The 23,064-nt window shown below is 40.0% G+C and overlaps 1 protein-coding gene across 1 annotated transcript in view; it reads left to right on the forward strand.

Moving 5' to 3' along the window:
• Positions 1 to 23,064, forward strand: part of LOC139933983 (uncharacterized) — a 44,971-nt gene that overhangs the window by 13,775 nt on the left and 8,132 nt on the right. Inside the window, exons 4-11 of the mRNA XM_071928233.1 lie at positions 12,302 to 12,681; positions 13,080 to 13,500; positions 14,309 to 14,391; positions 14,792 to 15,210; positions 17,400 to 17,610; positions 18,995 to 19,119; positions 21,079 to 22,147; positions 22,763 to 23,003. Coding sequence (XP_071784334.1) covers positions 12,302 to 12,681; positions 13,080 to 13,500; positions 14,309 to 14,391; positions 14,792 to 15,210; positions 17,400 to 17,610; positions 18,995 to 19,119; positions 21,079 to 22,147; positions 22,763 to 23,003 — 2,949 coding nt within the window. The remainder of the gene's footprint in view (positions 1 to 12,301; positions 12,682 to 13,079; positions 13,501 to 14,308; positions 14,392 to 14,791; positions 15,211 to 17,399; positions 17,611 to 18,994; positions 19,120 to 21,078; positions 22,148 to 22,762; positions 23,004 to 23,064) is intronic.

The raw sequence follows: 23,064 nt of genomic DNA on the forward strand, positions 1-23,064 counted from the left end.
AGTTTCACAGGCTTGTTATTTTATGCATATGTTGAGATACACCAAGTGAGAAGACTGATCTTTGACAATTACCAATAGTGTCCAGTGTCTTTAACCTTTCAGCCCAGATTTTGAGCCTCTTACAATTGTCTTACACATAATCAAGAGCATGGCCTGAGGGAAGACATTGTGACAATCGGTGCATTGTTTGTAAAAAATTAAAATTCAAGCCTAATACTTCACTAAAGGCAATATAGGTGATTGCCTCGATGCCCCCTGGTCATTGCCTTGGTGCCCCTGAAAAAACCCAAACAGTAGAAATTTATAATTTCCTCATAGGGTGCCTTTACCATAAAGAAAATGCCTAGGTGCATTTTGTGCACATAATTCACACAGTAAATGCAATATTAGATATTAGTACGATTTTGTGTGTGTACAATATTTTTTAAAGGTGTACTGTATACAATGTAGTGTAGGCCTACATTGTTTGAGTACTTTGTACATGAAATACATGCATTGCACATTGGATGTGCATTGTAAGATTTGATTAAGACGTGCATCACATCGTCAACTAACTGAACCAAGAAGACTCTGCTAGCGCTACTAGTGACTGATTATAAACAAGCTGACAGCTCAATTTGATGAGTACAATCGGTATGTGGTTTATAGTACAAGTCGTACACATGGGAGACAGTGTTAAGGGATGAGTGTAGTCTGCTGCTCAAGCAGTGTAATTGTACAAAGCTATATTTAGATTGGAGAATCAAACCCTCATTGAATCATCAGTGGTCGATTGATGGGGTGTTTTGATAAGTGTTGAACTTTTGCAGTACACTTTTAATTGTAATATACTGTGAGGGAATGAATGTGTAGATTGAAGGGCATGAGTATTGCTGCTGTGAGGGGTGCGTAACATACAAGCCTGCACTAGTGCAGTGTGTTCGAGGTGTGAACATGTACTGTACATGTACAGTACATTAACCTTGTAGTGCTTTACAACACAGGCCGGAGTAAAATTTAAGGGCTACAGGCTGACAAGAGCTTCTTTGCATGGAGAGAGGGTTTGGGGGGGGGGGGTTGATGAATGAGGGCAGATTACAAAGCTTGTTTCCATGGGTGTGTCGATCTTGCTGTGCTGTTTTATCCCAACTTGCCTGACTTGATCATTGATTCCGTAAGCGCAGACTCTCTGCTTGAACATTAAAAGTAAATGAAGAGCCATGAAATTAGGCCCAGCTCTATGAAATTGGACTCTGCTCAGTTCAGTGTTGAGAAGCATGAAATACAGTTTTATCTACATAAAAAATTCTTGTTTGCAAGACGATTTCAGATCATTTATTATTTATAAATCATGAATTACTGCCTCAATGGCCAGATTACCAGTAGATGGTTTTATACAGATTCACAGACAACCAAAATTGTGAATAAATTCGATAGAAATTAATGAAATGACAGGGCATGCAATGTATTGACTCAATGAGTTGATAAGTTTACTATTTATAGTGAATATTTTCATCTACTTTAAGTCACTTATATACCAATTGTCATAAAAACACTAACACTAATTCCACAAGTTTATCATTTGGAGTATGCAGTCACCATCAGCTAAATGAGCACACATGTTGCTGATCATTGAGGTCCCTATTGTTTAGTATCCACTCGCATCCTGGCTGTTTAGGCTCACAGACACATGTCATGACCGAGATTGAATTAAAATAGGCTAATGTAATTTACTGATGTGCAGTTAAAGGCAGTGGACACTATTGGTAATTACTCAAAATAATTAATAGCATCGAACCTCCCCCAGAGTTGGTAACGAGTAATGGGGAGAAGTTGATAAAACATTGTGAGAAATGGCTCCCTCTGAAGTGGAGTAGTTTCGAGAAAGAAGTAATTTTCCACGAATTTGATTTCGAGACCTCAGAATTAGATTGTGAGGTCTTGAAATCAAGCATCTGAAAGCACACAACTTCAAATGAAACTGTTTTTTCTTTCAATGTTATCTCGCAACTTTGTCAACCAATTGAGCTCAAATTTTCACAGATTTGTTATTTTATGCATGTTGAGATGTATACACCAAGTGCGAAGACTGGTCTTTGACAGTTACCAATAGTGTCCAGTGTCTTCAACGAGAAGCAACTATAGAAGGATTTTGACTAGTGGGGGTTGTTCGGGATGTAAACATGTAGGGCCAGTTTCATGTTACTGTAGGTTTTGTTTATTCAATATTATAATCTGTTATAATGAGGCAGATGCCAGAACATTCATTCAACGTAGTACATCCACATAAGAGTTAAGTGACATGGTGGGATCGGGATATATATTATAGTCCTAATTGACATGGGTTCAAGAACTGTAAACAGACAGATAATTGGCAAAACACATTGCACAAAAAATCACGCTGCCACTAGTTTCGTAATTGTCTGTTTTCATTCTTAAAGTGCAGTCGTGTGTGATGCATACATACAATGTATGTGTGATCCATGGAAGTTTAGAATGTGCAAATGTGTGACTAGTGCATTTGTATTTTTGTACATGGTGGCCATTGTACATTTTAAAATTCCCATAGCAGTCCCTTCACAGAGTTATGACTACCCCTGCAACATGTATAGTACATGTAGTACATTGTACATTGTTATACCTCGGTAACAAATTGTGAAGTTTGATTGGTCAAGAACCAATCATGTGACGCGCAACAAAAACGCATGTTACATGGCTCGACGGGCCGGGTAACTGACAGATCTACCAAGTCTCACGCATTAGGCGTGAGACTCACGCATTTGGGCTCTGTCTCACGCTCACATGCACAGCAACTATTTTCTCACGCATTGGGGCCAGACCGAGAAAAAAATAAAAATTAACAACAATGCATTGCCAAATCGCACTCGTGTGTATAATAAACGCAATCTACAATGTTTGCACAATCTTCAGATTGCACGCAAATTACCAGAATCATCAACTTGCTGGGGGGGGGGGGGTGAGCTTTGAAAAATCTCACGCAAAGCTGGCCTCTGGACTTGGCATCTCTCCCCTGGCTAACATGAAAAGTGATGTACACCGGTGTACATCACCTTGATCGTTCCCAGCGTTGGTCGATTTCCAGCGCTGTGTACGAAACAACCGCGGGTTGAAGGGAATTGTTTCTTGTTCATCTGCTTATTAAACAGTGAATAGTCCGTCGTAATAATGTTTGAAGATGACAACAGAACTTCGAGAAGAGTAATAACAATTATACAAAGGTATAACAAAACAATTGTTGCACGATGTGACTGGGGTCCATGGGTTTTGTACACCCTCGAGGGGAAATGGCACCCTTGGCTTCGCCTCGGGTGCTATTTTCCCCCTCGTGTACAAATCGCCATGGACCTGGTCACAGCGTGCAACAATTGTACACTGTACACATTACACATTACCCATTACCCACACTGTGTTCATGTACACATAGTACACAAAAAATGTTTTGGCTGATCACATTGCTCTAGTCTTAATCCCCATACACAGTACATACATGCACATTGTGTAACTGCCAAATCTCCCTTACTCTGCAGGAAGTTTGCTAAAAGTAAAACCAATCTTTTCATCTTGAAAATGTCCCTGATTACGGAAAGTTTGTCCCTGTGATATTGAATATCCCTGATTGTTGTAAAAAATCTCCCTGATTGCAAGACGCCATTGTAGAGTAGAGTGTCATGGCCGAGTGGTTAAGAGCATCGAATTCAAGTTCTGGTGCTAATTCACCGAGTGTGGGTTCGAATCCCGGTCGTGACACTTGTGTCCTTGAGCAAGATACTTTACTATAATTGCTTCTCTTCACCCAGGGGTATAAATGGGTACCTGCGAGGGTAGAGGTTGATATTGTGAATGAAAAGCTTTCAGAGCGCCACGGCAGCTCGGGGCTGTATACTCCCTAATGGGAGCTGAGAAAGATTAAAGGGATGTTTATTGGCCCAATGACCAGGGGACTAATGTAAAGCGCATTGATACAGTTTATTGTGAAATGCGCTATATAAGAACTTGTTATTATTATTATTATTATTGTTGGCAGCTCTCAAGTCTCTGGATCACATCCACAGCATTGATATATAAAGGTGCATTAGCAGTTACATTTATTAGGCCCTATGTGTACATAAATGCTACAATGTAGGTCTACAAGTAGCGTTATCAATAGCAGGGCCAAGTTTCTTAAAGCTGTTTTAAAAGCAGAAAAAAACCGCTTGACAAATTTCTTTGCTTCAGAAGCAAAAATGTAGATGGACACCAGTCACGACAATGTAAACTTAATGTAATTTGGCTGGTTACCCATTTCTGCTAAGCAATATTTATTTGTGCTTAGCAGATTTTTGTACTTACAGGCTTCAGGAAATTGGGCCCAGAAATTGGTCACTCAACTGATGTTTAGTTTATCTATACACCCCCCCCCCTCATGTCCCTAGTTAAATTTTTATAAAAAACATGCTCTTTTTAAAACACGTTGTGCAGTCTCAATGAGTTTGTATATATACTCAGCACCTTGTTTGGTAGATATGTGCGCTATATAAGACTTCGATATTATTATTATTATTATTATTAAACCTGCCACTCCTCAAAGCATACTATTGATGAGTCGTGCTTTTACACAAGTCTGTCTGAAAGAGAAAGTTGAGTCCTTTTTGCCGGCTTAACATACTAACTATCTAACCAACCCCCCCCCCTTTTTTGTAACATACTAACTATCTAACCAACCCCCCCCCCCCATTTGTCCACCTTTTTTGTTTTGTTTTTTAAATTACATACCGATGTTTAAACTGTACAGCATTTAGGGGGTATGACAGGTTACCAAGTACCCTGGAGGGACAATCCACTCAGCTAAAAATAAACCTTGCTACATATCTCCGGGATTCATGACAAGTACATAACCAGCTGTGTGTTTACATGTTCTTGCTTATGTTGTGTTCATGCAGTATATCTCAAAGTATAATAACAAGATCATTGTTACATAGTAGGGACTACCCAAGAAGGGTTCAAGGACCCCCTACTGACAAGTCAACTTAAATGCTCTGGGGTTGATTTCACAAAGAGCTGGGACTAGTCCTAAATAAAAACTCAAGGCTAGTCCTAAGTTAGAACAAGGATTCTTGTCCTAAGTCGAGATACTTGACTAGTCATAACTCTTTGTGAAATCCACCCCTGGTACTGAACATTTGTATTTTTGTGGAGTGTGATAGATTTATGTGTTGTCGCATTTGTTTATCGTTTGAGTGGCCAATGTGATGACTGCAGATGTTGTGACTTTGCACTGTGTTTACATTGTACAAAATGTGGGATTGATTCATCAACATGTATCACAGATCTACACTGTGCACAATGTAATGGACAATTTGGTACAATGTCAATTGCACAAAGGTTCACTATACAATGTAGAGTACATGTGTGGCCAGTAGTCAAATGAATAATTGTTGAAACTAATCACATACTGTACGTGTAAAGAGTAAAAATACAACGATTTTCTTATTGTGTACAAAGCATTGCGCTGCCGCAACCGAGTAATGGCGGCGCAGCCATAGGCAGTGTGCAGTACTTACGCCTGTGGGCTAAATTGGAACAGTAGATACTCTGAAGGATTCACCTCACTTAATGGATTGTTTTCTGTGCTTGGTGAAGACCATACCGCCTGTGACATCATGTTTACTAAAGAACCAACAGAGCCTGAACTACCTGCAGGCACAATTTGTACACAGCTAAATGTAAATGGAAGAAAACATTCAAACATTCAAACATTCAAGTTTGTGTTTTATGAAGATAGCACTGTATGATTTTTGTTAATTTTTTTTGGGACACACCTTGAAACTTGTTCAGCTGTTATTTTTATAAGTCTTGAATTTATCTTTGAATGGTGACACAAAGAGTACAACATTTCTTTTTGATGACTAGGGCCTACATGTATCTTGCCTGCCAGACAGGCCCTGGATTGCACAAATACACCTTGTGGTTTATAATGCCTACATGTAGGGTGTTATGGCCGAGTGGATAAGAGCACCGAACTCAAGCTCTGGTGCTTCTGTTCAGCACAGTGTCTGTTCGAATCCCGGTCGTGATACTTGTGTCTCTGAGCAAGACACTCAACTATAATTGCTTCTCTCCACTCAGGGGCAGGGGTAAATGGGTACCTGTGATGGTTCTTGTGATTGATTTACATGTAGCCGAGTAACGCATATTAATGTTGCACAAGGCTGTATACTCCCCACTAGGGAGCTGAGATGGTTGAAGGAGTGAATTAAGGCCCAGTGACCAGGGGTAATAATGTGAAGTCCTTGCCATACAATGTAAAAACATGAGCCTTCATTTCCCATTGCTGTAAACACAGCGGGGATTGGATTCAAATAGAAGCGGAAACATTCCATCAAGAGGGGCCAGTCAGGTCAGGCCACTCGGGGCAAGACACCTGACTCAGTGGGCAACATTTCAATTGTCAACACCTTAACTAGCTGCTGCTGAACTTTAATACATAGTACTACAGAAAGCACTTTCCTGTGCTCATGCTTTCCTGACTGTGACCTGTGACCTACATTTGTGTGCAAATCTTGTACCGCCACATTGTAATAGTCCTATTACTGTAGGAACCTTTGCACTCTTTAGTGGTGACTGTGACTGCTCTGTATTCCGACACCTCCACATGTATGTTCCGACATGATCGAAACAAACCTGATGATTTACACGTTTGGGTTACGGTTAGGGTTAGGGTTCAGGTTAAGATTTGCTACCCAGCAGAGTTATGGATTATTTTATAATCCATAAAACTCTGCTTGGAGTAGAAAAATCTTCTGATCAAATATACATGTAGCAGTTTGCATAATTGCCTTTATTCCCATAATAATTTTACTGTCCAGAGATTGTTTGAGACAACTGTACTTGATAATAAGGTGAAGGACGTATGCATGAATGATTTAATGTCATGGTCTTCACGACTCGTTGAATGCTTTGTTATCCATCAAGTCAAGTTGTTTTAGCCTGATCTGTTCATTGTTCAGTGTGGATTGTTACTTAGCAGTGAACGCTTTCCCTTGTAAAGCAGAGCAAAATGCTACGCAAAGTCTCAGTTGCTACTCAAAAATCACCATTTGCTACTCAATATTAGCATTTAGTCTGCACAAAATATGTTAAGTGCAAGTACATGTACATGTACATGTAATACAAATTTGCTGGATGAAATCTTTCCCTGATTAGGTAAAAATTTCTTGGTAAATTACGTATTTTTTTACAGACAAACATACATGCCGCCTGTGTATTTAGAGATAATTTTCTCTCATTTTAGACAGTAACCACATTAAAATGTCTGGCACCAAGATCAGGACAAACATCTGAACATGGCTCTTGCAATTCTTGGAAGGAAATGGAACTATCCTTCAACAAACAGAGGGAAAATTATCTTGTAATGTGATAATTTTTTTACTGGATTAGTACTAGGCCTTAGGTGTTTTTTCATAATTCATGTAAAAAGAGCGACATGTTTTTTTTAAAAAACACATAATGTCTCATTGCGGGTTCATTTATGTAAACATTTGTTAGCTCCGAGCATAGTCACCATGACTACAAAAAAATTCATTTAAAAAATACTGTAATCTCGAAAAAATCTCAAGGATGCAGTGAAAATTGGATATTGTTTTCTGTTCCTTTTATTACAGAGATATAGGAAGCGCTCATTATAACCTTCTTATTTCTAAGAACATTGTAAAGATACTTTTTTTCCGGGCATAATGACTCATCCCACTTAAAGGAACATTACAGAATTGGTAAGAAACAAAATCGTGAAGATAACAGATTTACATAAAACTAACACGGTCTAATGATGATGATAGTTGAAAAACATCCCTTGAAATATTTCTGTCTGAAATGTCATTTGATGAGAAAATCTAACTTCGCGTGTGGAGTTTGTCGCTCAGTGAGCGTTTTATTCATTTTTATTTTTGCATCGATGCAATGCAAAATTTGTAATCGGTTTTTCACTGTTCTCACAATTCTCTCGTGACCCAGATGGCCGATCGATCTCAAACTTCTACAGGTTTGTCAGTTTATGTACATGTATACGGTGGATTACATTTAGGTGCTTTACAGTGCCAGCAACTGTTTTGTTAGCAAAAACCAATTTTGTAATGTTCCTTTAAAGTCTGATTCCAGATTTGTTGGCCCTCAGGAATTGTTACTTACTGTAAAAGCCTGACAAGTCTATTGAAACCCTGTGCCTACAATGTACATGTAGGTCGGCCCTCGTACTAAATAAAATGTGTCTCTACCCCCAAGGGTAAAATATCATGCGGTTTATTTTTGAGTACATTTACAATAAATTTACATCCTGTACTGCTGTAGATTGGTCTTTGAGCCTGATGGCTTTTCAATGTCTTTTTTATGGACATGTAGGCCTTGATGCCTCATGTTTACAAACATGTATTGGTGTACACATGTTGTCTTCCTGTCTGCTTGACATGTTCATCGGATCATTGTTGTTATTGATACTAATTGTGTTATCAATAATGTCATGGCTATTGCAACACCCTGAGTGTCAATTAGTGATCACTGTAAACTGTAGCTAAGAGAGCAGGGATCATACATTATTTACATCCTGGGATTGATGCAAAGTAGATTTGGTGTGGACAATTTTGGACACGACATGCAGACTCTACACATGAGCATGTACATTGTACATTATATGACCTCTGCATGCTGCAGTAGATTATGTGACATTGGGGACACTTTTTGAGCCACTAGGTGGCAGCAGACTTGACCAGGTAAACTCATTTTGCTCAAAAGCGTTCCTCCAAAGTCTCCCATTATAAAATTCCAAAGACCTACATGTACTCTCATCATCTGCCTGTATGTACATGTATCTGGGTTGTACCCAGGATTTTGTCAACATTTCGGGAAGGGGGCCAGGGGGATGGGACAAAATTCTGCAAGTTTGACCAAAAACGCTGAATTGAAACGAGGTGCTCGGAATTTTGTTAACTGGGTGTGTATGATTGGTAATGTGCAACCTGGAACATTTCAATTGTTTTTGTTTGTTTTACTGTATGATTTATTGTGAAAGTGACGTGAAATCTAAAAGAAATATTAGTGCAGCTGGCATTTGGCATGTATCAGGAAAACTTAGTGTCTATCAAATGTATGTTTGCGTCGTGTAGTGTGGGGCAACCACTTGGCAGTGCAGTGTTTTGTCTCGCTGATTATTGTCTTGATGATTCATGTCAACTGTACAAATGTATGTATTATTATCAATAATACTAATTTGTTTTTATTTTTTTACTACATAGTCATGAATAGATGTGATTCTGCATTGTTTCCCTTTATATTTCATCAATTTCCTGTAAATAGTTCCAAGAAACCTTGCAAATCAAGAACCACTCTGGATCCTATTCCTTTTATCAAATGTCATCATTTTCTAAATGGAAAAAGGGAAACCCTAAATAGTAGTTCATGGAAGCTGACATTTTAACACACGTGTTGTTTTGTTTGTACATTAATCTATACCATGTAAACCCAGATCGACTAACCATCTCGGTGTTTGCAACTGCCGATGTCCACAGTGTATCATTCTTTCATCTTAGTGAATGTGTGTTTGTGCATGTGTGAATTATGTATTTATTGCGTTCTTCCCTTATTTCTTCACCTTTTGCCCCCTGAGGCAAGCACATCCTGATATCAAGGATCCCACTCGGCAAAATAACAACTCTCCTCTCAAACATACTGACCCATAAATAACAAAGGAACTGTTGATGTAAAGAAGAATCCAAACAAATAGGGGGGGGGGCGGATTTGACAATCTAGCATGATGAATCATACGCTCCTCGCATCCATCCGTTTCACAGAGATGAAAACTGTTAAAGGCACTGGACACCATTGGTATTTGTCAAAGACCAGTCTTCTCACTTGGCGTATCTCAACATATATGCATAAAATAACAAACCTGTGAAAATTTGAACTCAATTGGTCGTTGTACTTGTGAGAGAATAATGGAAGAAAAAACACCCTTGCGGGTGCTTTCAAATGCTTGAATTTGAGACCTCAGCGGAGGTCTTGAATTCAATTCAAATATTTTGGTTAGAAATTACTTCTTTCTCAAAAACTACGTTACTTAAGAGAGAGCCGTTTCTTACAATGTTTATACTATCAACAGCTCTCCATTGCTCGTTACCAAGTCAGTATTTATGCTAACAGTTATTTTTAATAATTAGCGATAGTGTCCAGTGCCTTTAAGTCATAGGAGGAAATTGTTCGGTTTTTTTCTTTCGTTGGTTTGAAGACACAGCAAATAATTGATTAAGGGGACCTCATTTAAGTTGGTGTGCTTGGTAAAACATATTAGGCCCAATATTTAGGCCCACAGGATTGGCCGATATACAGCCTTCTTTTGACCTCTAGTCGTGGTCAAATGATGTGCCTAAGGGTCTTATGCAAAATTATTTCATTACCTCCTTTAAACAAAATTTACAGGGTGCATACATTGCTTCACACCAAAAGGGTCATTATCGACTTGTGACACAGTTTGTTTCTGTTTTTCTTAGCTTGCTTCTCTTCTCTATAATGAAATAGAAAGAACGATGCAAGTCAGTACGTTTTTAAGTTTTCAGAATTTAGAGCGACAATTTGTTTAGTTGATTTGGTAGGCGCTACTTGGACTGTAAATTCATCTGGAAAGCGCAAGCATAACTAAAAACATCACAGGGCTTAGTTTGTTCTTTGTGTACCAATGTTAATTGCTATACATAGTGGAAAGTGTATTGTCACCTCACAAATAACTGTGGCAATATCGAGTCTTCTTGACATACATACCTTCGTAATCGTATTGCTTTGTAAAATCAAGACCTTCCTTTTTCATTGGATCTATTATACTTGTACCTGTAGATGTAGATCAAACTTGTACCAATTGTAATTCTGTTGCTTGGTGACAGCTTATCAACATCTCTTCAAAGAGGAAAGAAAGAAAAAAAACAAAAAAAAACCATCAGAAATAGCTTGAAAAAGTGAAAATACACCTAGGTGAGGAATATTTTGCTGTTGCAGAGATTTAAATGTCAATGGATTGACAACGTGGTGATGATGCACAGTAGTTTAAGAGCAAGAGATGAGAAACAATTGAAGAAATATAAACCTTGCTACATGTACATCCAGTAGTGAATTGACAGAATGTGGGTTCGCATCCCAGACTGGTCAAACGAGGCACTTGTGTCCTTGAGCAAGTCACTTCTCTTAGCGAAGGAGTATAAATGGAAACCGTGAAGGTGATTTTGTGTATGAGCATTTATAACACCCCTTACAAATACTCAGCCTTTTCATTGGTTTGGGGCGCGTCACATGATATGTCTTAGTTGTCACATGATATGTCTTAGTTTTACTAGACGGTGGCGGTGTGATAGTGCATCGTTTGACATGTGATAGTCCGACGACTATCACACTGCGAGCAGTACCCAGACGTCTTTTTACCCACCTCGAACCCAATCAGTTTTGCATCTGTGTATCTGATACGCCAAACTAACGTTAGGTGTGCGAAGATGACAAAAAAGTCTGTTAAGGTGTTAACAATAAAATATTGACTGCTTTAGCTCGTGCTATGGTTAAACTACGACTCCCTCAGTGATCTCCGGACCATTCTATTTTCCCTCCGCTGCGCCTCAGGAAAATAGGACGCTCCTGGGATCACCTCAGGAGTTGTGGTTTTAACCATAGCACTCATAGCAGTCAATATTTTTACTTAAACAAACATGCTGCAGAGGTTGTATTCTGTAACAGGTGTCAAGAATGTACCAGAAATTTCTTCCTTTGATAAAAACAGGATTACCAACCAATTTTCCACGTGATTTTTTTTAGGATATAAGCAAACAACAGCTGAATACCAGTAACAAGCAACATGAAACGACAGGAAATTTTGTTGGTAATCCCGTTTTTATCGAGGATGAAATTTCATGCTAAGCAAATGTTTGTGCTTAGCAGCTCTATGAAATTGGGCCCTGCTGATGACCAGGGATAATAATTTGTCTAGCACCATGAGCAGCTTATTTCTATCCCTCATTGGGGAAAGTTGTGCACCCTGCTCTACCATGCAGCCAGGCTCATAGTGGGTGATACCCATGCCTACAATGTACATGTACATCCAGGGTTGATCCCTGTTTCAGCCCCAGGAGTATTTGGCACTGTGCCCCTGGTAGCAGTCGATTTGGGTCAATAGCTCGAATCAGTTAAGTTAAGCCCTCACCTGAAAAGGGCTTTCCTTGGGCTTGTGATATTGCCGATCTCTCATTAAAAATAAAACCTCCAGAAACATTCAATGATTATTTCCCCTCTTACTCGACAGAATTACGACATGGCAAACCACCGGATAAACCACCGGACATCACGCGCGAGATGGAAATGCACTCTCCTCAGATACTGATCCCAACAACTCTCAGAGCCCCTCTGGACAAACCAAGACAATCCAGCCAAAACGTGAAAAGTCCCGGGGTGGACAGTGAACTCTCCCGTACCCACAGCATGCACCCTCTATCGCTCAGACCGTCAGCATCGCAGGCCCAGCCGGAGTTGGCCTTTGATACAGTACTTACCAAACAGCTCCCGGGTCATTTAGCGAAGAAACAGGATTCCCCGATCGGTTACACCACGTCGACGTCAGAAAGTGATCGGCCAAATGCCTCGCCGACCGGGCTCATTCAGCTTAACTCACCACTAGGGTCACAGGTAAGATGTGTAGAAAGTGATTGGTGTCAGGGTCATGTGGTACCAGGTAACTATTAGGTAACCGGTCAACCTCCAAGAAGAAAAGCCACTCACATTTCAATTCAATTTTTACATACTTTTATTGAGGACTGGAACTGCATTTTTTTGCCGGCAGCTTACACGCCATGACACCTGAGTCTTATCGTGATAATATCTGTACATTGCCGCTTTAGATGGTACATTGTTTGAAGAATGACTCATGTGTTACCAAAGTTGAGCTGTAGCATGCACTGTAGTTGGCCCCTTAATAAAATTTGTCTTTTTAGCTTCTTTTTTTGAAAGGGGGGGGGTGCAATATTCAGAAAACAATAGAAGTTTTAGATCAAAATAATGGAAAGTGAATCTAATATTACTTTCAGGAGAGTGTCGCGAGCCTTGTCAGCACGACACTACCCATTGTAAGAGTGGAAAAAATGTCACCTTTACATGTCGACTCCACGATTCAATCTTTCGGAATTTCACCGACGTCTTTGGCAAGCATCCAACCGACCACCATCGAGCTGGCCTCTGCGCCTGGCCGACCCATTCAGTGTGCTCCTAATGTGCTCCCGCAACAGTCCCAAACGTTACTGCAGACCGCTAAACCGGTTCAACCGGCAATGGTCCAGTTGGCACCAGTTCCAGCCGGTATGATGCAGGCTGTCAAACCTGCCCTTGTCCAGCCACCTCCAATCCAGCCAGCACCAGCACATACCAGCTTGCTCAAGCTCGCACCTGCTCACCCAGTACCCACGAAAAAGAGTAAAAAGCTGTCTCCAAAGAAGAACATATTATGTAAAGGTACATTGTGTAGGTTGTTTCAATGAGATGCCAGAGCTGCAAACTTTCCCTGATTTTGCTTAAAGGAACACGTTGCCTTGAATCGGACGAGTTGGTCTATAAAAAGCGTTTGTAACGGTTTGTTATGAAATGCATATGGTTAGAAAGATGTTTTGAAAGTAGAATACAATGATCCACACAAATTTGCCTCGAAATTGCACGGTTTTCCTTTTACTTTGCGAACTAACGCGGTCGACCATTTATGTTACCATTGAGTATATGGGAGTCAAAAATTTGACTCCCATAAATGGCCGACCGTGTTAGTCGACAAGCTAAAAGGAAAACTGTGCAATTTCGAGACATATTTGTGTGGATCATTGTATTCTACTTTTACAACATGTTTCTACCCATATGCATTTTGTAACAAATGGTTACAAATGCTTTTCAAAGACCAACTCGACCGATCCAAGGCAACGTGTTCCTTTACACTTCCCTGAAAGTAAACCAATCTTTCTATGTTCTGGTAAGATCATTTGAACATCCCTCTGATTATTGGAATTTTTCCCCCTAACATGTACAATGAATGTAATTCTAAATATCTGCCTGGTTTGTTACTCAAAAAATCTCCCCGATTGCAAGATGCAAATGTTGGCATCTCTAGAATGTAATTCAGGACTGTGCTGACAGAATACCATAATAAGCAGAGCTGTCTGAGTCCTAGGCCCAATTCAATGGAGCTAGCTGCTAAAAAGACTAACTTTTGCATACAGGTTTGTTTTCAGTTTGAATGAAATAACTTTGAGTAATGATTTGGTTGCTTGTTTCACAGATCGAGAGTATGATGTAAACAAGCATTGCGGTGTGTGGGTTGAGACTGATCATCGACAGTGTACAAGGTCACTCACTTGCAAGGTAAATATCCAATGCTCACTTGTTGTCTTATGAGATAGTGATCACTCACTGAGGCTACTCGTTGTAATGAGTCAGTGAGTTTGGACTGATAATCACTGGTGGCCTAAGTTTGACTTAAACCCAGTCATACTTCCCGCGAATGCGAATGGGATGCGAATTTGACGTGAATTTTACGTCAGAACCCTCCTTTCGCAGCGATATTCGCAAGTAAGTTGAGCAGAGTTGAACTGCTGCGAATTAATCGTTGCGAATTTGTGACGTCAACATTCGCTTCCAATTCGCAGGAAGTTTGAAGTATGTTCTCAAAAGAATATTATCTACCCAGCAAGTAGATATACACATGGTGGTATACATTTATGAAAAATATAAAAGTCTGTTAATATTTTGCTTTGTTGTACAGACACACGCCTTATCCTTGAGGAGAGCAGTCAAGGGACGTCGGAAACCCTTTGATGAGCTCCTAGCCGAACATAAAGCCCGTTCTCAAGCTCTCGCTGCAGTCAACAACCCCTCCTTGCTCAAGAAACCAGGATCCACGACACCAACGCCAGCAGCAAGTGGTCTCCTGAGCAATCAAGCCACCCAGGGCAACAGCGCTGCCAGGCCCACCACGCCGAAGGTGACCACGCCTCGCCCGAACACACCCAAGGCGACCACGCCCAAGGCGCTGACACCAAAGCCGTTGACCCCGAGGACTCAGACGTCTAGTTTGCACGTGAAGGCAGAGCCCGGCGTCAAGCCTCAGGTGATGTTCCAGAAGATCATGCCAGTACCTGGGCCCGTCAAAACCTTCAACCTCAACTCAGTTCTTCCAACCAAGTAAGTTGAGATTCTTTGAGGTTTAAAGCCATTGGACACCTTGGTAAACAGTATTGTCCAAGGCCCACACTTTGTGTATCACAACTTATATATAAAATAACAAAGCTGTGAAAATTTAGGCTCAATTGGTCATCAGAGTTGGGAGAAAATGACGGGAAAACCCACACTTGTTTCTGCACTTTGCGCCATGTCATGACATGTGTTTAAAATAAATCCGTTATTCTCGATATCGAGAATTTATATTGTTCTAATTTTTTCTCAAAAAGTAAAGCTATTCATGGAATAATATTTCAAGAGAAGTCTTTCACCATTACCTTCTGTAAACCCTGTAGGTTATTTGTAAATCTGTGAACTTTTAATTTGTTTTCTGTTCCGAAAGTGTCCAATGGCTTTAAAGGCAGTGGACACTATGTGTAATTACTCAAAATAATTATTTGCATAATACCTTCCTTGGTAATGAGAAATTGGGAGAGGTTGATAGAATAAAATATTGTGAGAAACGGTATATAAGGTTTCGAGAAATAAGTAATTTTCCACGAACTTGATTTCGAGACCTCAGATTTAGAATTTGAGGTCTCGAAATCAAGCATCTGAAAGCACACAACTTCGTGTGACAAGGGTGTTTTTTCCTTTCATTTTTATCTCGCAACTTTGATGACCAAGTGAGCAAAAATTTTCACAGGTTTGTTGTTTAATTTATATGTTGAGATGCACCGGAAGTGAGAAGACTGGTTTTTGACAATTACCAATAGTGTCCAGGGTCATCCCTTTTGTATTAGGGATAAAGTATATAAATTTTGGTTTTACCCTTACACCGATGTGTGTTAGGACTGTATGGTGAGTACTTCCTGAAATCAAAGGCATATTACTTGGGTTGGATTCGAACCAACAACCTTTGCAATGGTAAGACACTGCTCTAGAATTGCAAAGGTTGTGGGTTTAAATCACACCCGAATAATATGTCTCAGTCTGTGAATTTGTTAACATAACTCTGGAAAGTATATAGTGTTATAACACCCCTTGCAAGTATTCTGCCTGCTCATTGGTTTAGAGCGCGTCACATGACATGTCTTAGTTTTGCTAGACGACGGCCGTCGGTTTGCCATGCGCTAGTCCGAAGACTAGCACATGGCGCCGTGCGCTAGTCCGACAGACTAGCACACGGCGTGCAGTACCCAGACGTTCGTTGCGTGTGCGAGTATGACAAATTAATAGTCTGTAACCATTTCGGATTGCACGACTCTACATGCAACACAGTAAGTAAAAGTGTTTGCAATCTGTATTCGCGTCGTCAGTGGATTGTAGCATTCAGGTCTGTAACTTAATAATAATAGTACAGTATTTAGAAATGTTTGGGGTGTTATAAAACAAATATTGACTGCTTTTACTCGTGCAATGGTTAAAAACTATGACTCCCTCGGTGATCCCCGGAGCGTTTTATTTTCCCTCGGCTTCGCCTCGGGAAAATAGAACGCTACGGGGATCACCTCGGGAGTCATAGTTTTAACCATAGCACTCGACGCAGTCAATATTTGTATACTAACGCACATCTGTTAAAGGGTAGAACCAAAATTATTTATCTTTCAAGTTTGCTCTTCTCTAAAACAATAGTATAATCTGCACTCTCTTTTTAATAGAACCCTTTTCAATGGCTACCATCGCTGAGGCCAAACATTGGAAATGTCCTTGCACCAGGCACAACTCTCAGCCAACTCTCCTCATTGACGTCATTGAGGGCGCTGTTTGGGTCTTGTGATGTTATTGGCAAGGGGTCTTTACATGTAGTTTCTAACTTTGTCCCTTGCAATGCCATTTATAGTTTTCCAGATATTTCTGTCCTGAGTACATTTGTTTGCTTGCCTAATTATATTGTGTTGCTGTGCAAAGTTTTACTGTTGTCACAGTACGAGTTATTATTTGTGTTTGTAGCATTTACTTCCTTACATGGCCACGTCAATAAGAGAGATTTCAGGCCATTAAATTTAAATTTGTACCTTTTTATGCTCATGTTAATCATCTTAGAGCATTTTAATATACCTGTGTCAGCTTTTTGTGAAGGGCCTTAGAGCATTTTATAAAAACAGATTATGTATTATTATTATTATTGAATGCATTCCTTTCAAACCAAACTACTTTTGATGATCTCTCAACCTTGGTTTATGTGTGTGCCCTTCTCACTTTTCTTCCAGAAAACCCTTTCCTTCCCTTCCAAAACGGGTGGCCTCGCCCACCCCTGAGGTTCCCTCCCCACAGAGTAGACCCTCACTACCAGAGGCTGCGGGTATCGGTAGTGGCAGTGGGAGCTCTGGCAACGTTAAGCTGGGACCTGCAGAGAAGGGGGCCGAAACGAAAGACAAATCAGACTTCTCGTGTTCGCATCACCACCCAAGACCAGTTGCAGTAAGTTCCTCATGTTGTTTGTCTCAAGTCTTATCTTTGTTCAGCTTTCATTGTTCTGGTTCATTGAAGCAAAGAAGAGCTTTTCCAACATTTGTCTGCTGCTCAAGCAAAAACAGGCATGATATTCTTCCTACTACCCTTGGGAAAAAAACAGACAAAAATTACCTGAAAAGTCTATTTAAGCCTACATTTGTACACGATAAAATATTCCTACTTCTTTCCAAGGACCAAGTATCATGCCTGCAAAATATATTGCTTCATTGGAAGTTAAACGTACAGTACTTATTTGTGTACAGTTTAAGGAAAAATGACAGCTTTAAACTGTGGAATTCTGACTGGTTTTGTTTTGACCATATCACTGTTATTTTGTTTTATGTACCACACACAGAGAGTCTTGTCATTTGATTGGTGAATTAAATGTGTCATTATTATTTTGCCATATTTTTGCTATATACATTGTATTACTGTTGCCATTATATTACTGTTGCCTTATATAACTGTTGCCATATATAACTGTTGGCATATTACTGTTGCCATAAATTACTGTTGCCATATATTACTGTTGCCATGTATTGTCATGTATTACTGTTGCCATATATTACTGTTGCCATGTATTGTCATGTATTACTGTTGCCATATATTACTGTTGTCATATATTACTGTTGCCATATATTACTGTTGCCATGTATTAATGTTGCCATGTATTACTGTAGCCCTATGTTACTGTTGCCATGTATACTGTTGTCATACATGTACATGTATATTACTGTTGCCATATATAACTGTTGTCATATACATGTATAACTGTTTCCATATATTACTGTTGCCATTACTGGTGCCATGTTTTAATGTTGCCATGTATTACTGTTGCCATATATAATTGTTGCCATATATAATTGTTGCCATACATGTGTATTAATGTTGCCATTATATTACTGTTGCCATATATAACTGTTGTCATATACATGTACTGTTGCCATATATTTTTGTTAGTACCTCGGTAACAAACTATGAAGTTTTATTGGTTGAAAACCAATCATGTGATATACACAAAGACGCATGTTATACATGGCTCGGGGGTAGGGTAACATGGAAAGTGATGTACACCGGTGTACATCACCTTGATCGTTCCCACCGTTGGTCGATTTCAAGCGCTGTGTACGAAACACCTGTATTACTGTTGCCAAATATTACTTTGCAATATTATTAGTGTCCTGTATAACTGTCTATAAATGTTGTTATCATGCCCCAAAGATTTATGCTTCATTTCTGACAGCTGCCTAATGTTTGGATTTTTGTTTACAGAATCTCATTGAAGTGAGTATAATACTTAATTTTGACTAATACCTTTTTATTTTACTGAAAACACTATTTTCATTTGTAGATGTGTTCATATGGTGCAAGACAAGTTGGCAAGGGCCTGTATGCTTTCAATCGGAGATTAGATCACCTAAGATCCACCATGGCTGCCTTAGTTGAGAAACATACCTCAAGACCTCCTCCATTAAAGTAAGTCATAGACCCTTTTTAAATCTGTAGCTCCGACTAAAAACTGTCCAGCCTACTTGTATGTACTTGTTTAGAATGCTCATATTTCTTCCATTCAGATATGAATAATACATTTTTTAAAGGTGTTAGTTTATTTTTGAGTGTTAGAGTGTAACTTCTATTATACTTGTGATTGCTAACATTAAAGGGAATGTACACGTTTGGTAATTACTCAAAGCAAATATTAACTTAAAAACTGGCTTGGTAACGAGCATTGGAGAGCTGTTGATAGTATAAAACATTGTGGGAAACGACTCCCTCTGAAGTAACGGAGTTTTTGAGAAAGAGGTAATTTCTCACTAAAAAAATATCTGAAAGCACACAAATTCGTCCAACAAGGGTGTTTTTACTTTCATAATTTTCTCACAACTTTGATGACCAATTGAGCCCAAATTTTCACAAGATTGTTATTTTATGGTTATGATGGGATACACCAAGTGAGAAGACTGGTCTTTGACAATTACCGAACATGTACCTTCCCTTTAATGCATCAGAAAGATACATTTATGACAAAACATGTTTAAAATGAGGGCTACTAAAAATTCTTGGGGGAAAGTAAAACCCAGAGTTTATTATTAGCCGGGTTGGCTACTTTAATAGCAAAAAGCTTAAGAGCAAGGCCTACTGACGGTTTCTAAGCCTTAACCGAGACCCTTAAAAAAGGCCCTCAGCTTGGAAAAAAACAGGAGAAGCTTTGTCAACAGATATTTCAATTTGTGCATTCTGTAAAAATTAACATGTATACTTCTTATGTCAAGAGTGTACTACCTTGCGTGCCGGGAAATGGCCTGGAATGGGCGCAGTCAGTCATTTTGTTTTGTGAACAATGTGACATTGTCCATTTGTTGCAACACACTCACATTACACCAGTACTGAAGTCACTGAACACTGGCTACCCATTGAATCTCTATTGCTTTCAAACTTATGTTCTTATCTTTCATTGCATACATGTTCCGCTCATGTTTATAATTTCTTTGATAAAACCATATACTCTTGTACTCTCCCTTCAATCTTCCAATACTTGCTTGTTAGATGTTCCTAAGAGTAGGAAATTCTTGGGTGATAGGCCATTTTCACATGCTGGACCAACTCTCTGGAATGACTTCACAGTTCATAGTATTTCTTGTGTTTTAACTTTTAAGATAGGTGTGAAAACGTACTTTTCGATCTGATTTTCCTCTTTCTTTAGTGTGTAAGGGTTCTGTGTGATACTCTTTGTTATTATTGTTATTAAATATAATATAATTTCATCTAATCTAATCTAGTCATTTTTTGTTTTAAGTGCACCACATACAATTATTTTGGCACACTGTACACTTGTAAACCAGTACCAGTACGAAGATCGGTCGACATTTACAAACGGTCAAAAGTTACAGTATTGACCCATTTCACCTGACGTCATCATCAGAAAAATCTTGAATGCGCCATACTGGCGGGCAATTTCACCGTGTGTTTTTATATATAACTCTATGCTGCGCGTTATGCAGTAAAGTGTGCATTTTAGGCGACGCTGCGTTAATACACGTAAACCTAACTGCCCACCAACATGGTGAGCGTGGCATCAGTCACCGCGTGTGACGCAAGTGCAAGGGGTCAATACACACAAGTGCACAACAGTGCAGTATTTAATGTGAACAAAGTATTGGATTACTGGACAGGGCTCTTGACAATTTTCAAGGCTGGAATTTGGTAGTCAAGGTTTCTTAGGTGTTAGCCGGGGGATTCGAACCCACAACCTTTTGATTGCAAGTACTGTAGTCTAACCATTTGACCCCTAATTTGGTAGTCAGAGTTTGTGAGGTGTCAATGAGTTTAAAAATGAACAACTGTTTCTCAATTAGAACAAAAAAATCTGACTCTCACTAATTATTTTTTCCAACGTATTCCAGTACTCATTTCTCTGTGCATGATTCTTTGCAGAAAAATGTGTTTATCGAATGAGCCGTTGGAAGACGTTGCTATGGATACATCCCCTCCGTCTGATGCCCCCAATCTTCAGATGAACAATTCCGCCCCGTCTCACCCCGCTGCATCAACAAGTGCATTCTCCTTCTCCAGCGTGTCGCTGTTTGACACCATTCCTAGCGGGAGTAAGATTCCAGCCACCATGTGTGGGAACGGTAGCAACAATAGCGCTGACAGTGTCAGTAGGGTAAAAAGTGTGCCGAACGCCGTGCAGAACAATTTTAGTAAAGGCGCGGCAAAGAAACTTAGCAAGGCGGCTAGTAAAGCACCTGGTAAATCCGGTGATGGGAAAGGATTGTCATCCATACAGCATCCTGTCAAGAATTCAAAGGCACGGAGGAAAAGTGGCAGTGGTGGTGGGGGAAAGAGTAACGTGAGTGTGAGCGTTGCGCAGAATTTGTTCTCAGTATCTACTGCTAGCCCAGTGACACTTACCCCTGCGTCAAGTGCTTACTCCATAATGACTAATAGCGGTCTGCAACTTAGTAGCGGAGTCGTCGGTTTGGATCCATCCACTCTCTCCGGTCAGGAGCTATCAGACAGCCTCTTGAAGAACCTGCGTTTTGTTGTGACAAACATTGACCCTAATGTCAACGGTGGCGCCGCGACCACCGCAAACTCGGCCAACCCTCAGGCAACCAGTAACTTCACCGTTCCACTACTTAATGCAACCATCGGAAATGCACTCGGAAATACGCCAGTATTATTAGGGAATCTCGGAGCCTTAGCACTGCCTTATGATAGGAAACTGAACGTCAAGTCGCGGACTAAGAGTGCCAGTTCGGGGAAGTCCGCCATGGAGCGGCAAGGTCGTCGGCTCTCTGGCGGCACCACAGTGACGGGACTACAGAATATAGCAATAGTCAATCAGCCTTTTGTTGAGTGTGCATCTCAAGAGACTATGGGCGTTGGGGGAGGAGGGGGCGGAGTAGGAGGAGGCAATAGCGAAGGAGGATTCACAGTGAATATGTGCCAATCACTTCAGAGTCCGCAATCCAGTGTACCTAGCCCACAGCTTAGGCCAGTGAGTTCAAATTTATTCATTTCAGTATAACTACTTTTGGTGGTTAATTACTGCTCTGCGAAAAATAGTTAGTGGCTTTACATTCTGACCCTTGCAGATGAAGGTACTCTGGTCTAGAGTTATGCCAAGTTAGGTTTCAAATTGCAAAAGCGGATAGTGTTGATTTCTTACTTGAATCAAAACATTGATTGACAAACTGCACTCAGACAATTCACTGGAAAGACTCGACTAGGGTAGAAACGCCAGGCCACTGGTTATTTTTTTTCATCGTACCATAGATTATTTTGTTTGGCAAGCGGTTAGCAAAAGCTAATTCTATTTCCTTGATTACTATTTTCTGTAAAATTCTTTATAACACAATATGCAATCAAATGGAATAAGAGTACAATTGAATATGTTTTGCTATTACAATTATTGACGACTTAAATTGTTAACAATATCCCCACGCTCATTTTTATTTATATTCCTGAAAAGGTTATTTTAATCGCTGTGTGTACATGAACTCTTTATTTGAAATTTTTGCTGTTACATACCTAACTGATTCACAATTCAGCTTTTAAGCCGGCATGGTTGAATTTTTTTAAACAAATAATGACTCTTTCTCTTTTGAAATAGAATTCTGCCAGTCCACAGCTTTCCTCGCCCATCCCGAACGGCATCATTCCCTCACCAACCAACATCACCTTCAAGCCGTATCCAGGCACTGTCATAGCGACATCCACGGTGGCGTCGGCCAATCACGTGCAGCGAGGGATGAGTCCAAGCAGAACAAGCACGCCCTCGCCGGGAACGGGCTCAACGGAAGCTTCTCCAAACATCAGCGCGCATATCCTACCGGGTTCATTTACTACAAGTGGTTAGTAATTGGGAAGTTTCTTGCCAATAAATCCCCCTCATTTTCCCTTTTTGGGGGTTAG

The sequence above is a fragment of the Asterias amurensis genome, chromosome 2 (genome assembly GCF_032118995.1).
Source record: "Asterias amurensis chromosome 2, ASM3211899v1".
NCBI classification, from domain to species: Eukaryota; Metazoa; Echinodermata; class Asteroidea; order Forcipulatida; family Asteriidae; genus Asterias; species Asterias amurensis.